The sequence below is a fragment of the Sceloporus occidentalis genome, unplaced genomic scaffold (assembly GCF_023333645.1).
Source record: "Sceloporus occidentalis isolate IW3139 unplaced genomic scaffold, rSceOcc1.0.p SCAF_6, whole genome shotgun sequence".
NCBI lineage: Eukaryota > Metazoa > Chordata > Lepidosauria > Squamata > Phrynosomatidae > Sceloporus > Sceloporus occidentalis.
In genome coordinates, this window is record NW_028316986.1 from 19763567 (window position 1) to 19779525 (window position 15959).

The 15959-nt window shown below is 40.5% G+C and overlaps 1 protein-coding gene across 5 annotated transcripts in view; it reads right to left on the minus strand.

Moving 5' to 3' along the window:
• Positions 1–1369: 1369 nt before the first annotated feature.
• The window catches only part of LOC149310459 (acetyl-coenzyme A synthetase 2-like, mitochondrial), a 65004-nt gene continuing 50414 nt past the window's right edge, over positions 1370–15959 (minus strand). For 2 of the 5 annotated variants that reach the window (XM_089528981.1, XM_089528983.1), the window contains exons 11-14: positions 15535–15662; positions 13774–13837; positions 11780–11898; positions 6718–8033 (exon numbers count right to left, since the gene is read on the minus strand). In XM_089528981.1, the coding sequence (XP_089385107.1) occupies positions 7857–8033; positions 11780–11898; positions 13774–13837; positions 15535–15662 (488 nt within the window). In that variant the 3' untranslated portion in view covers positions 6718–7856. Of the gene's footprint in view, positions 2311–4507; positions 4656–6717; positions 8034–11779; positions 11899–13773; positions 13838–15534; positions 15663–15959 lie in introns of those variants that run through there. The other 3 variants (XR_016281662.1, XR_016281663.1, XM_089528982.1) reach the window with 3 other exon arrangements.

Genomic DNA, 15959 nt, shown 5'->3' on the forward strand with positions numbered 1-15959 from the left:
ATAGACATGAGCCTGCAGGACCTGCGCAGGGCAGTTCAGGACATTCACAGGGCTGCCATGAGTCAAGGCTAACAAGCACAGTTAACAACAACAACCGGACCCCAAGGGAGCCTTTTGGGCTAAACGTTGTGTATAACTATTCTAAATAAACTGGCATCATTCTGGAGAACTCGAGCCAACTGTGCTTGAAATGGAGCAACATATGAGCTTCCAAATGTTCCCCACTCCTGATTTATGGAATGACTGGTAATCAACAGCTTCTTTATCTAATAGGGATGCAGAATTCCTTCTACACTGATTCATAAGTCTGTTTGCTCAGAACTGAGCACTACTGAGTCACTCAGTGGCACAGGTCTATTATCCTCTGTTATAAAGCAGAATTTCCAAACACAGGATCCACAGATTTTGGGCTACCGCTCCCAACTGTTGCTTATCCTAGATGTCAGTGTTGGTGAGTGCAGTCTTTGTCTGGCCGCTTCAGCTTTGGCAATCTGTGTTCTTGACATGCCACTTTTTGCCAGTGGATCTACAAGCCACCAGTTGGATCTCCTAGAAAGTGGCACCACACTGGGAACCCCAGGCCATTGTGAGATATTAAAAATACCTGCTTTCAATTACACAGAACACCGCTGTCACCACTGCAAAATGTGCCCAAGGGGGCCGGTCCACCATGATATTTTTGCTTAAAGCTTCTTCAAGCTGGATCCCTCAAACACAACAACACACTGGTGTTCAGGGTTTTTTTTTTTTTTTTTTTTTTGGTAATTCATAGTATTTATTGTGCCTATTTTTCTAAGCTTTGTATATTTAATGTGGATGGCACTTTATACATTTTGTTTAAAAGCTCATAATCCACTTTGAATGTTTTGCTTAAAATTAATAAATGCACGTAGGTTTCAGTTTCCTTGGGAAGCTGCAGGTTATGTTGTTCTGTGCCTTCATGGTCATTTCTGACTTATGGTGATGCTAAAGTGAACGTATTACAGGGTTTTCCTGGCAAGATTTATTCAGAGTGGGTTTGCCTTTTCTGGGGTTTCACCCAATGTGGGCTGCACCCCCTTGTTACACCAATGACTATATTTACTCTTATACAATGGGATGCTGAAAAATTCTCGGCTTGGCCAAGGAGGGAATAACCAAGAACTATGAAACATACATGCTATTCCATATATTCCCCACAAAGTTCAACACACCTGGCATGTGATTTCTCAAATTACTTTAACCTTTCCAAAAATAGTCTTTTGTCTGGTCACTGAAATACTGCTCTGCTGCTATCACCTCTGAATCATTTCAAAAACTCCTTTCTTTCAAACTCTTTGTAAGGTTTGGAAATAGGAAATAGTCATATGGAGCAAAATGTGGTGAGCAGATTTGGGAATAGGAAATAGACACATGGAGCAAAGTTTGGCAGATGGTCTATGCACTCAAACCCCAAATTCTTTAAAACATCCAATGTCTTGCCAGCCCTGTGAGGTGAGTTGTCCTACAAGACACCACCTTTCCACAACTTTCCTCACCATTTTTCCTTCAGCGCCTCCTTTAATCGGCACAAGTTAGTGACATATTCTGTATTAACTGTTTTGCACGTCTGAAGACAATCAGTCATCAAAATACCTTATTCCAAAAAACGTCTGGCATGCATGGCAGGGGGTTGGACTGGAACTGGATGGCCCTTGTAGTCTCTTCCAACGCTATGATTCTATGACCTTTCCTGCTGACTTTTAAGTCTTCAGTTTCTTCTTCAGCTGTGGAGAACATGAGTGTTGCCACTGCAAGAAATGTTGTTTGGTCTCTGGATCATAGTGATGTAACCATGTTTCATAAACAGTGGTGAGTTGGTGCAAAAAATTACCACTAGATCACTCAAAATGCTACAAAATGAACTTGGAGGTATCCACTCCATTTCATTTCTACTCAGCAAACATTTTGGCATCCACTTGACTGACAGCTTCTGCACAGCTGTCATGAATTATAAATTCAGTGCATTTCTGGGATATCGCTAATGTCTCAGCAATTGTTTTAGCTGAGATTCTGCTGATCTGCCAAAATCAAGTCAACATGCTCAACAATTTCATGAGCTAACACTGTTAAAGGCCTCCCAGACCTTGTTACATCTTTGATCTCAAATCTCTATGCTGAAAGTTGGCACACCACTTCTTTACAGCTGAGTATAATGAGCACTTGTCATTCGTTTTCATCATACAGTCAAGGATTTCCTTTGGGCCTTCCCCTCAGGAACAGGAATCGCAGGATGGCCTGAAGTTCAATAACCAAAAGTTCCACATTTTTCTTTGACATTATATCAGTGATCTGAAAAAATTCAGAAATTAGAGCTACAATCCTGGAGTTGAGCAGTTTACAATTCAAAAGAACACTATTTCAAGCTAGACTGAAAAAAATACACTAAGGTTTTGGGAAGTGGGTAAGGTTTCAGTACCCCTTGTATTAAACCTGGCTGCACACTAGGGATAGAAACATTAATCTTAATATTATTTCTGTATTGACTGGCAGCAGTTTTTCACAACCCTATGCCAGTATATTCTTAAGTACTGTAAATTCCAATGTATTGTAAGGTGACTACTCCTAAGAATACGTGCACAGGATTGCCACCCATGTGCCATTTTTATAACTCTTTGTGGATTGCTCCTCTGCTCACCCACAAATTAATATTCACAGTAAGTACAAACACCTCATTTTTAAGCTGCAGACAAAGATTAGTTTAATGAAGGCCAGAGTCAGTTCTCCTTAAAAAGTGCTATCTGGGAGCCACTAGATGGCAATAACTCTCTGTGTTGGTAAAATAATTATTGCAGGTGCCCATTCAGCAGTTTGTTTTCACTATATAAAACAAGATGGTAGGAATTATCCCAGCCGTTAATCTACTGTTGTAGAATAAATAAAAGAGAGCTGCAGAAAATTTCTCATAGTTGGCACAGAACTGTACAGGGACCTTCTCTGCTCAATACATTTTTATGGATTTTGTCAAAATCCTCACAATACAAGAACCGTAAGTATACAAGCTCCTGCTCAAGAGCAAAAAATGTATAGCTTAGTTTTAAATAGCCCTTCCTTGTACACATATTGCTGTCACTTAGAATATGTGTCCAGCTAACCATGGTTTATCAATTGCCCTCAAGTCTACCTTGATTCATGGCAACCCTGTGCTTGAGACATCTCCAAGAACCCCTATCTTCAACTGCTTTGCTTCAGTCTTGTATATTCTTGCCAATAGCTTTCCTAATTGAGTCACACTTTTTACCATATATCATTGCCTAACATTATGATTACATCTTGCAGTTGTTCCCATCACCTCTTGACGCCATCACAAATTGTGAATTGTTATGGGGATGAGAGATGGCCAACAAATGGTAGGTGCTGTAGGCTGTATTTCAGAGGAGGGAACTGACAAAACCACTTAATGCTAGGAAAGGTGGGGGGCAATAGGAAGAGAGGAAGACCACATACTAGATGGATAGACTCAACCAAGGAAGCCACAGCCCTTAATCTGCAGGACCTGAGCAGAGCAACTAAGAACAATGGGTCTTGGAGGTGACTGACACACTGGGTCACCAGGCACTTAACAACCAATGAACAACAATTACATTCATGGGGGCACCATAAGTCAACAGGTGACTTGAAGGCACACAGATACACACATATATGGAAACTGCAGTCCATCAACACCTGGAGGACCAGAGTTGCCCATCCCTAGTTTATAGATACACAACAAGTGTGGGGATCATGCAGGCCTCCAGATGTTATTGGACTGACAGTTCCAGTTGCCTTAGCCACCACAGCTAATGTTGAAGAATGCTGGGAACTGAAGTCCAACATCTGCAGAATCACCTGATTCCCCCTGCAGGTGTAAAAAAGCAGGACCCACACCAAAACAGACTATACAAGTTTAAATTAAATACTGAATTTAGAATATTGTTTGTGAATAACTGCATGTGCTCAGATTTGCTACATATTTTGAAACAGGCAACATATATGTGCACGTGTATGAAAAGATACTCACATGTGCTTATATTTGTTAAAGAAATATATCTATGCCAATTATCTCTAATAGAAAATCACTTCCAAGTAAAAGAAAATGATTTTGTCTCAGGTCTTCTGGGTTTGCACCTGCACTGCAGAAATAACCCAGTCTGAGACTGCTTTAATTGCCCTGGCTCAGGGAATCCTGAGAATTGTAGTTTCTTGGGGCACCAGAGCTCTGACAGAGAAGGATAAATGTCTCACAAAACTACAGTTCCCAGAATTCTCTAGCACCTAGCTAGGGAAGTTAAAGCAGTATCAAACTGGATTACATATTTCTGCAGTGTGTTTTGGACCATAATTAGCCTTCTCTGTCAGAGAGCTCTGGTGCCACAACAAACTGCAATTCCCAGAATTCCATAGCAATGAGCAATTTAAGTTAAAGTGGTATGAAACTGAATTATTTCTGCGGTGCAGATGCAGCCTTGGTGTACTTCTCTTATCAAACAGATACAGTATCCCAACATACCTACTCCTGTTTAAGGCATCATGGTTGGACTGATGAGGGTATCCTGATTACTGTCACAATCTACATATATGACTTCATATTTCTTCATTTCATATTGCAAGATGTTCCTCCTCACACACCCTTCCACACATTACTAGTTTTTTACATGCTATAAATGAGAAAGGGGGTGTTACACAGGAAATCTACACAACTAAATTACTGTGAGTTGGGCCAATGTGATCACCCAACATAATCTTGATACCATGATGCTTACATAGATGTTTGAGTGTATAAAATTTTTTCCCATTGTTACATTTCTGGGTTAATTTGAGAACAACTTTTCAGATTTAAAACAAATGGAAATTGCAGTACAATAAACAACAAAATAAGGCTCCCTTATACAAAGCTTTGACTATTACACCTTATTTCAAAAATAATTCAATTAAAAACATGATTTGGCTTTCCAATACAGTACTTAAAAATTAGAAGAATGTTTTCTCTTAGTTATTTCAATACAGAAAATATCATACATGTAATTACAATATTTAGAATCTCTTGAAGTAATGAAAAATATTCAAGCGCTGAAAAATCCAACCTATCTGAATACCTATGAAATGAATGTTCCTATGATAATATGTTTGCTTTCAGAATGGAGGTAAAATATCTTGGTATTGGTTACTCCTCCCTTATTCAGAAATAGAAAGTTTTGAGGAGTGCTCTCTAGGACCTAGACAAGCAAATCTTCATACAAAACCAAAAGGGAAGAAAAATGGTAAGCAGAAAGAAGAAGATAATTTGTTATGTCAATACATGACAGAAATTATTCAGCAAAAAAATTATCAGCAGGGAAGGATGTCCTCTTTCCACTACTGAAAATGAATATGCTAAGTATCAACATTCCTTTCTCCAGCAGTGGAGAGAGGGTATGCTGACATGAGACATATTAGAGCTTCCTATAAACCATGTGGGAGGTCTGCTGGTGCCTGCAGAATATATATGTTCAGCTCCAAACTGACCAAAATACATGGCAACTAAAGCAGTGGTCCCCAAACTTTAAGAGATTTTGGACTTCAGCTCCCAGAATCCTCAGCTATGTTGGCCAATAGTCTGGGATTCTGAGAGCTGAAGTCCAAAATCCCTTAAAGACAACAGTTTGGGGACCACTGAACTCAGCAGAAACAAACACATCCAACTTGTAATGCCTCAAAAAAGTGGAAACCGAGTTCCACCTAGCAACCCTATACAGTACAAATGTCTACCAACAAGGTATTTGTAACCAAATTCTAACAGAATGAGAAATAACCTTTTAAAACAAGAGAGCTCCGGACACCTCACAATATAAGCTTTATCTATCTACTTGAGCATCAGAATACACATTTTATGTCCCATAATGGTAGTCTGGAATGAAGGTCTTCAGCAACAGTCGAGGTGGCTTGCTTTGCCAACTCTAGGAGAATGCAAGTTAATCTGAGGTCTTCAGCAACAACCAGTTCTCATCCTCCAGATTCCATAGACATTCAACTATGTGAGGATGGCAGTCCCACTGACCACCATCTATGGTTACCTGAATCTTGTGCATCTTCCAAAAATAGATTCCTCTTCTTGACTTCTGAACCAAGTCCACCATCTTAGAGACCAAATCACTGACATGCACACATGAGTTTGAGATGTTTCATCTGCATGGTCTAGTGCTTCTATGGAAGACGAGCCACTGCAGTTGTCTGGCATGGAACTGAGCCCTAAGCCCAGTGTATTTTCAAAATCATTGGGGTCTGCAACCATGTCTAAAGGAAGATATCTGGGGTTGCTGATGAAATAACAGTTGACCACTTACAAAATATTCTGAATTCTGGTCCACAGGAAGAAAAAGTAGCCTAGATTACATGTGAGTATCTTGTGTCAAGATACTGCAAGTCTTCTGAAAAGCAAAGATGACTCTTCTCAAAATTTGCAAGAAAACCAGGTTGTGAGATAGACATTAGCGTCATCTGTATATATCATAGACTGTGTTGGGAAAAAAGATCTCATTAAACAGATCATCTAGATAAGGGCAGATGAGAAGATGAGATTTCATCCAATGGGCCACAAGGGGAAACATCCTTTTGGACACTCAGTAAAAATGCAGTAGAACTTGAGCATAATGTGGCTGCAAACCCTTGCTAAATAATAATCACACTGAGGTACAAAAAATTTGGTGGAGAGTTTGTCCACCACCATCACAGGAGAAAATGCAAGCTGCCCTTATGCGGATTTATTCATTGCCAAACTGTCTGAAAATATTACCTCCTTCCAAGACTCTTTTTGACACAGGTGGCAGTGGTACAGAATAATTAGATTGACCCTGAATTTACAGTAGCCTGTTACACATTCCCCATTAACCCTGAACTTGGACCTGGTCATGGCTTGCCTGTGCTTAAAGCTGTATGTGTGTGTGAGAGAGAATAACATAACTTGGTAAGAAATTCCTCCCTGCTGAAAAGACAACCAAGATGTGATGACTGAATAGTGTGCCACTACAGAGGTAAAACTCTTGAAGGTGTGCTTCAAAATATGGAGGGATAAAAAAAATTCCCTGACACTATAAAGAAAGAGATAGTAGGAGCCCTGGTGGTGCAGTAGTTAAATGCCAGTACTGCAGCCACAAGGTTGTGAGTTCAATCCCAAGCAGGGTTCCAGAGTCCACTCTGCCTTCCATCCTTTTGTAGGTCGGTAAAATGAGTACCCAGCTTGTTGAGGGCAATTGGCTTACACATTGTAAACTGCTTAGGGAGTGTTAATTTACTGATAAGCAGTATAGAAATGTACTTGCTATTGCAATAGAAGGAGAAGAAAAAGGAGGAAAAGTCCTCTCTTTCTCTTTCACTCTCTTTTTGTAGAAAAAGAATTAGGTTTGCATTATTTAAGTTGCTCCCCACTAAAGGGCATTCCTCAAAGCTTTCTTTTTCTTGTCATTAGGTTGAGAGGGAAGCACAACTCACATTCTCCCTCCACTGCATTTCTCTGATACAAAATTTGAAAAGATGCATTATATTTTCTAAGGCACAGATATGAAGATAAAACTCATGCCTGCTGTTTATAGTTTCCCCACAGTGCTGTTTTAACAACATATTTTTTAAAATGTTAGAGAAAGAAAGTCTTCAAACTTTCAAGAGCTAAACTATGTCTGGACCAGTTTCAAAGATGGGTAAGACATAGAAAAGTGGAGTGATGTGCACACAAGAGTCATACTTGTGATATACAGTATTGTTAAGGAGGAAAGATCTTCTCATGCTCACTTGAATTAAGCAGAATTCCTCCAATGAGTATAAGGAGATATGGCGATTTGGCAATTCCTTTTGTTTTTCTGGGAACTAATTTCCACAGCTTCCCATCAAAATGTAGGATGCTTAGCTTTGTAATTCTCAAATGCATCCAGTATTTCCGCAATGACACTTGGGTCATCCAATGTGGTGATATCTCCCATATCATTAACACCACCTGTTACTATTCTTCGGAGCAACCGTCTCATGATTTTCCCAGAACGTGTTTTGGGGAGACGTTTCACTACCTGTTTGAAAAAGAAAAACAGTGTAGTGAATCAATGTAGTGAATTATTGCAAAAATTATTATTACTTTAAATCAAGTTAGACTCATTCAGCTTTGAAATATTAATGTGGTTCAAACACTATACAAAGCCTCCCTCCTTTCTTCCTCCTGGGAAACAGAGTAACTAAACAAGTAACCCTCCAAATGCTTTGATTTTCCCCTTCCACTACAATTGGAGGATTCTAGCTGCATGGTCTACTCTAAGCAATAGGCACTGGTGGGTTAAAAAAATAAGAGAAATAAAACTTTATTGTAAACAAGAATGATTACCTTGCATAAACTATCAAGACACTTCTCCAGGGGTAAAATAAGCAGATTCAATCATGCCATTTTATTTATGAGATTTGGCCATTCTGAAAATAAACATATGTCCCCAATTCATCTAAACTAAATTGCTTCCTATTCTACTTGCACATAGTGGCAATTGCCTGGTCTCCATGCCACCACAGCTAGGGAGAGGACTTTCCAGGCTGTACCCATTCTCATTAAATTAGAATAAAGACTTGCAAAAAGAACAAGAGTTCTTGACAGTTTTGTTTTAATAGCATGTTTCAAAGCTTGGTTGTTTTTTTTACTCTTGTGACACATGCCATCCTGAATAATTGTGTTGTACTGATACTGAGCAAGCCATATCCTTGCAATGTCTACCACTTTCACAGACGTGTTGCAGAAGAACAAGGCTAATGGCAATGGACCACTATCACAGGGTTTAAAGTTACTGTTTGCATCAAATAAGTTTCCTGTTGTGTCTCTGAATACACGAACTTATTGTTTTTTCAGACTTTTGTAGTTTGTTGTGTACAGTAGTGGCACTCAAACGTTTTATCCTTGGGACCCCACTTTACATCTGCACACAGATGTCACATCCCCTCTACACAACATAGTGTATGAATAAAAATGTTTTGTTTAGTGTGCCTGTTTTCATTTGCACATTCATGCATATTCATATTTGGAAATTTCATAAGGAAATCATTTAAATTAGAAAAGTTTTATTTAAGTAAATTTAATATTCAGCTCAATGCATGTGTAAATTTTACACATAAAAAAGCTTTGGAGGCGGTGCAGGGGTTAAGATCAGAACCTCCAGTCTCAGGCTCCTCTTGAGCAACTCTCTCACACACACACCCATCCATTCCATTCCATTCCATTCCATTCCATTCCATTCCTGCCCCAGTTATCTACTCCCCTAACCAAACAGAGGTGCTCTGTCCACTGAGCACGTTCAACATTCATTTTGCAGAAGGGGAGACTCTCCATTTGCTTATTTTATGGGATGAGAACAGTGGTATCCAATCCCAGGTACATTAATTCTTGCATTTCTCCTTTGATTGCTTTTGGCAGCTCTCATTTCAGTCCCTGTAAGCATTTACAACTAGCTTTTAAGTCTGAACAGAGAAATTATATACCCAAAAAATGACATAGATCTCTCTCTGCTTTTTATATCTATGTGTCTCTTTTTCCAGCTTCCTTTTTCAGGCACTCCATTCCATTCTCTTCCCAGATTTTTTATGGTTATCTCCCTCTTCACAATCAACATTCCACGCCCAATGAGCATACTCAGTCCTCGCTGGGCTAGGAGGGGATGGGAATCACAATCTTTGCCAACCCCCCTAAAGATTTCTGCAAGCAAGTCTGGAACCACTGTAATAGTACACAAATCCCTGCTGATGCTCCACAGCGATTAATAGTGATATTGCCTCCAATACTCTCAGTAATATAAAGCCATCATTACTAGTGAACAGCCTTAGTTTTCAAAATTCTAGTAACATGGGTATTTATATGAAGTTGTTGTTGTTGTTGTGTACCTTCAAGTCGTTTCTGACTTATGACAATCCTAAGGTTCTATCATGGGTTTTCTTGGCAAGATTTGTTCAGAGGAGGTTTGCCATTGCCTTCTCCTGAGGCTGAGAACATGTGATCATGCTTGGGGGAAAGCACTCAGGACCAGCAATAGGAAACCAGGCTCAAGGAATGCAATACTGCAACAGAAACAGTTACTACAGAATTAATAATGGGAGGTAATGCACAAGTATAGTGATATTATGAGGACATATTTTAGGAGGTAGTCATCTAATCCAGCTCAAGGGCTATCTGGCTTCTCACAGTCAGGAAAAATACTGTTTAATCCTCCCTAAAATTAAGACAAAGATATTCCGTGGAACATGAGTTGAGTTATGCCTCTTTTAAGATATGGACTCCAAAGCAAAAACATTTTTGCCAAAATGAAGATCTCTAACACTGAGCAGTTTGTATTAGTCAATAACAGACCTCTCCAAATGTGTCCCTAGCCCTTATCAGATGAGTCTGGAACTGGGGGTCTTCAGCACTGGGCGGTTCGAATTCACGTTATTTCGCACAATACCATCATACCAGCATTCGAATGGCCCAATCCGAACTCACGTGAATGCGCGAGATGCCGAACTGAATGCGTACTGGCTCCTCTTTTTGGAGCGTGTTGGCCAGTGCGCTGATAAGGGGATTGGCAATATCCTGGATTGGGGCTCTGTTCGATCTCAGTGCGAATGGCTCTGGTGTGACTACCCAATCCTGAATTCCATCGCAAGACCCCCAGATTCCAATTTTAACTTCCGGTGGGTCTTTCCTCTTGCCGGTTCCAGGGAAGCGGGGGGGGGGGGGGGCGGTTCCAGCGGCCTCCTCCTCCTCCTCCCGGCTTGGGAGCCAGCATAAGCTGCATCCCAAGAAGGGAAGAGGCGCGGGGGGCCGCTGGAATCGTGGTTCCGGCAGCCTCCTCCTCCTCCTCCCGGCTTGGGAGCCAGCATAGGCTGCATCCCAAGAAGGGAAGAGGCGCGGGGGCCGCTGGAACGGCGGCGATCGCCGCGATTCTAGCGGCCCCGCGCCTGTTCCCTTCTTGGGATGCAGCTTATGCTGGCTCCCAAGCCGGGAGGAGGAGGAGGAAAAAAGCATCCCCATTTACTTAGATGGCCATCCAGCCTCTTTGACAGCCGCTGGAACTGGTCCTCCCCCCCCCCCCAGAATACATATTCACACACTCACACACACACACGTACAACCGGGCATTGCTAATTTGTTGCAAGGGAAGGTCATGGTAACGTTAAAACCAAGCAGGAATGTAGAGAGGAAACAGAGAGGAATGTAGAGAGGGCACGTTGTATCGCGATTGTTAATGTGCATGAGCTGGCTCTCCAGCTGTTTACCGGGCTGTCATGACGTGACCTCCCCTTTCACCCCGGAAGCGTTTAAGGTCGCAACCCATGCAGGGCACCACTGAGCATGTGCGAGGGGGCCGATACGAATCGGCCAATCCTCATGTTGAGCACCGGTGTGACAAAACATTCTGCACTGAATGCACTTCGCGCGAATGCGTATTGGCCAATTTGAATCATGCCAATTCGGAGGGGCTCCCAGGTATGATGGTATTGTGCGAAATAACGTGAATTCGAACCGCCCAGTGCTGAAGACCCCCAGTTCCAGACTCATCTGATAAGGGCTCCTGTTTCACTAAGGACAGAAAGAAAGAAAGAAAGAAAGAAAGAAAGAAAGAAAGAAAGAAAGGTGCACTAGATCTATATATCCAATTTAGGGACATGTATGAACTACTTTAGGGATTGTCCCCACTCTAATCTAAGATGCTCAATTGCTAACTGTTCATTCCCTGTAGTTTGAAGAATGTGACAATATTAAAGGCAATGATTATACAACTATTTACTATCATCCTGAAGAACTTACCAGGACATGATCAGGCACAGCATATTTGGCTATCTTAGAGGCAACTATTTCTCTTAGCTCTTTGGTAACAACTTCTGGATGTGCTGTGTGCTCTTTTAGCACAATGAAAGCAAATGCAACTGGAAGAAAGGCCAAAACACATTTACTATACATTAAAGGACTTTTCAACATATGAGATAGCCCTTTTCACTACAAGAGAGAACATAGGAATAACAATCTAGTAGTCAGCATAGAAGATGACAATGGTCCAGTCCAGACCAGCGCTTTGCACTGGCCTGGACACTTAGTAGAGTTGCCGGGGGTGGAGCATCCGCACGCTCCGCAACCCTACTATGTGGTGGCGGCGTCATCATGGTGGCTTCCCATCTACATGGGGGCAGCCATGATGCTGGCACCGCCGCTGAATGTCCAAATGTGTCACACAGCAAGTGGTGTCATGACAGCACCACTTCCTGGTTGCAGTGCCGCAAGCTTTGTTCCCACAGCAACCAGATGACCGCAGGAACAAAGCCATGGGAGAAGCCCCAAGGACACCCCTTTTCGGGACCACAGAGAAGTGGCATTTTGCTGCTTCTCCGTGGTCCCGAAAAGTGCTGGGTCGGGGCCTCTGGGCTGCCGGTGAGGCTGCCCTGCCCCCAATCCAGCAAGAAAAGGGGCAGGTGCAGGCCGCCCCAATGGGGCATGTACCGCACCAATGTGTCTAAAAGAATTTGGTTCTAAGGATATTTTCTCAAAGGAATGCTAGGAAATGCTACTACAAACATTATTTCGTTCAGGGTAGCTTTTCATTGTGGTTTTTAAATTCAACTTTATATTCACCACTTCAGTTGTGAAAGCATTCTTATAGTGCAATTTTATGCATTTCTACTAGGAGGTTTATCACACAGGGGACAATTGGAGGTATAATTAGTGATTTACATGTGATAATCCTGCAATTGCGCTAATGGTTTTCACACGATGTCAAGATGAAACATGATTAAAATGCCATTATCCTGTGAATAACCAGGCAAGAAACAACAGCAAACCATTCACAGGATTTTCCTGTGAATGACTTTTTGCTGTTTATTGCCTGGTTATTCCCTAGTTATTCATGGGATAATGGCTCTTGTGTTAATCTCATTTTAATCGCATTCTATTGTCTCTAGACACCTCCCAATTTTAGCTAAATTTTTATGGAAAGATGTCTTTCAGGATCTCTGAACACACCTTTTATCTATAGCTTTCAGGGCCTTACCTGGGTTATTGCCTGTATTTATTGTTGATTTGGTGTATTGTTTGTCATCATGTTTTGTTTTAGAATGCATTAATAAAATTTTAATTTTAAAAAATTGCATTTTATTGTCAATTGTGCAATTTTCACAGGTTACTTACTGTAGTGTAACTTTAACAATAATTACTAATTAATAATTTAATAATTGTAATAATAATTGTAATAATTCTAATAATACCCTAATTTCCTTCTGTGTGATAAACTCCTAATAAGGAAGTCATACTGAGTTAAATGCAAGTTATTACCAGGCTAATGTGCATATAACTACAGGGGTAAAATTACACTTCCACTGAATAAAATTATTTTACATCTGTTTCCTCATATAGAAAAAGCAAATGAAATATCAGGAGTCTGCAGGATGTTTACTTCTTGTGCACGAATACTCAGACCATTGCTGCCTTTGTGTGGTAGGTCCTTCCTGTTGCAGTTCTGCTTCTCAAAATAGCAGTTAACCTTATTGGAATTAAATGGACTTGGAATTTATAAGTTGGTCCTGTTAATGCCCTATCTTTGATCCTATTTCTAAACATTCTTTAAAGGAAAAGCATTTAATAGAAAAATATATTACTGTAATGAAATAATGAAAACAACAACCCAATTGTGATTCTGCAGATGCTATCATTATTTTCTTCTTTAACCATATATTTTCATGCCTGGATTTTAAAAAAGCAATGATTAAATCTAGGAATTTGAATAAAAGCTTTATAATATTACATCCACTTACCCTCTCCTTTGATATCATGGGGATAACTAATCACAGCTGTTTCAGGCACGGCAGGATGTTCATCCTTTTTACAACAATGAATTTAAAAGTATAGTAAACAAAGCTGATCATTTAAATAGTGTTATTACTTAATTTCTCATAGAAATGTAAATTCATGGCTCTTAGTTGGGCTCTTTCTTTTGCATTGTTTGTTATCTGCCTTAAGCACTAGTTTTTAGTAGAAAGGCAGGATACAATATTCAGTAAATAAACAGACTGCAGATATTCGACTATAAGTCAACCTTATGTATAAGTCAAGGGCCAAAGTTTTGGATTTTGATATGACCTATGTATAAGCTAAGTGTAAAACTGTGAAACAAAGGATGTGAAGGATAAAGCAAAGGAACATGATGCCTGGCAGGCATAACAATTTCTGCGCACCCTAAAGGCTGGATGGATGAGAGAGTAGCTGTCAGTGCTTCTTTTAGGTGCTCTTGGAACAGATTAAACTCTTGCCTTTTGCCACTCTACTCAGAGAAAGGGGTAGTTCTTTTTTTATATAAGAGTTAAAGTAGAGTACTAACACTGATCCATAGATAGGTAGACCCAGGTTTTTGGGGTCAATTTTTTGACTAAAATTTCTAGACATGCATGAGTATATGCAGTACACTTACTTAATATTGTACCTCTCTTTAGAACCTGTATAAGTAATGCCAAAAAGCTGGTTCATACCTAACAAAATATGTGAACAGTATCCACTGTAAGCATTATATCTGAGTTTACACTGAGTGAAAAATATCACTTGTAGTGGCTAATTCCCAACAGCTTATTCACACACATAAGTCATCCCTTAATCATAACAAAATGAAATTCAACACAGAGAAATGTAAGGTACTGCACTTAAGGCGGAAAAATGAAATGCACAGATATAGGATGGGGGACACCTGGCTGAACGAAACTACGTGTGAAAGGGATCTAGGAGTCCAAGTAGACCACAAGTTGAACATGAGTCAATAGTGTGATGTGGCATCTAACAAGGCCAATGCGATTTTAGGCTGCATCAATAGAAGTATAGTGTCTAGATTAAGGGAAGTAATAGTGCCACTCTATTCTGCTCTGGTCAGGCCCCACCTGGAATATTGTGTCCAGTTCTGGGTGCCACAATTCAAAAAGGACATTGAGAAACTGGAGAGCATCCAAAGGAGAGTGATTAAAATGGTGAAAGGTCTGGAAACCATGCCCTATGAGGAACGACTTAGGGAGCTGGGGATGTTTAGCCTGGAGAAGAGAAGGTTAAGAGGTGATATGATAGCCCTGTTTAAATATTTGAAGGGATGTCATATTGAGGAGGGAGCAACCTTTTTTTCTGCTGCTCCAGAGAATAGGACCTGGAGCAATGGATGCAAGCTCCAGGAAAAGAGATTCCACCTCAACATTAGGAGGAACTTCCTGACAGTAAGGGCTGTTCGTCAGTGGAACAAACTCCCTCGAAGTGTAGTGGAGTCTCCTTCCTTAGAGGCCTTCAAACAGAGGCTGGATGGCCATCTGTCGGGGATGCTTTGATTGTGATTTCCTGCATGGCAGGGGGTTGGACTGGATGGCCCTTGCGGTCTCTTCCAACTCTATGATTCTATGATTCTATAATGCCACAATGATAGCATAAATGAATGTCCACAGGTGAGCCAGCCCTGAAACCAAAAACCTATGCACTAGTGTTATCCCTTGATAAACTATTATGTCTGATCAGTTTAGATGATTGAATTATTGGTGCTCAACAATTACCATGGCATCTTCAATCTCAGCAGTTCCAAGTCTGTGTCCGCTGATGTTTAAGACATCATCCATTCGACCTGTTATCTGATAATAGCCTTCTTTGGTTCTGTAAGCACTATCACCTGTGAAATAATAACCTACAGTGACAAAACAGGCATACTGTCAGTACATGCTGGCACAAACATTTGTTAAGATCACAATGCTTTTAAATAACTTTGTCAGTTACTCCTGAGGGGGGGGGCAATACTGTGTATGTATTGCAGACAGATAATTATCACAATGGAAAGATGACTTCCCACAATATGTGTTTTAAAATACATATACCAAATAGCATGTAAGCATGCATGCAAATTTATTGAGTAATACATGCATGTTATATGTATATATAAACGGGCAACTGTAGGAATTGTAATTCCACCTTGATCCACAGGGAG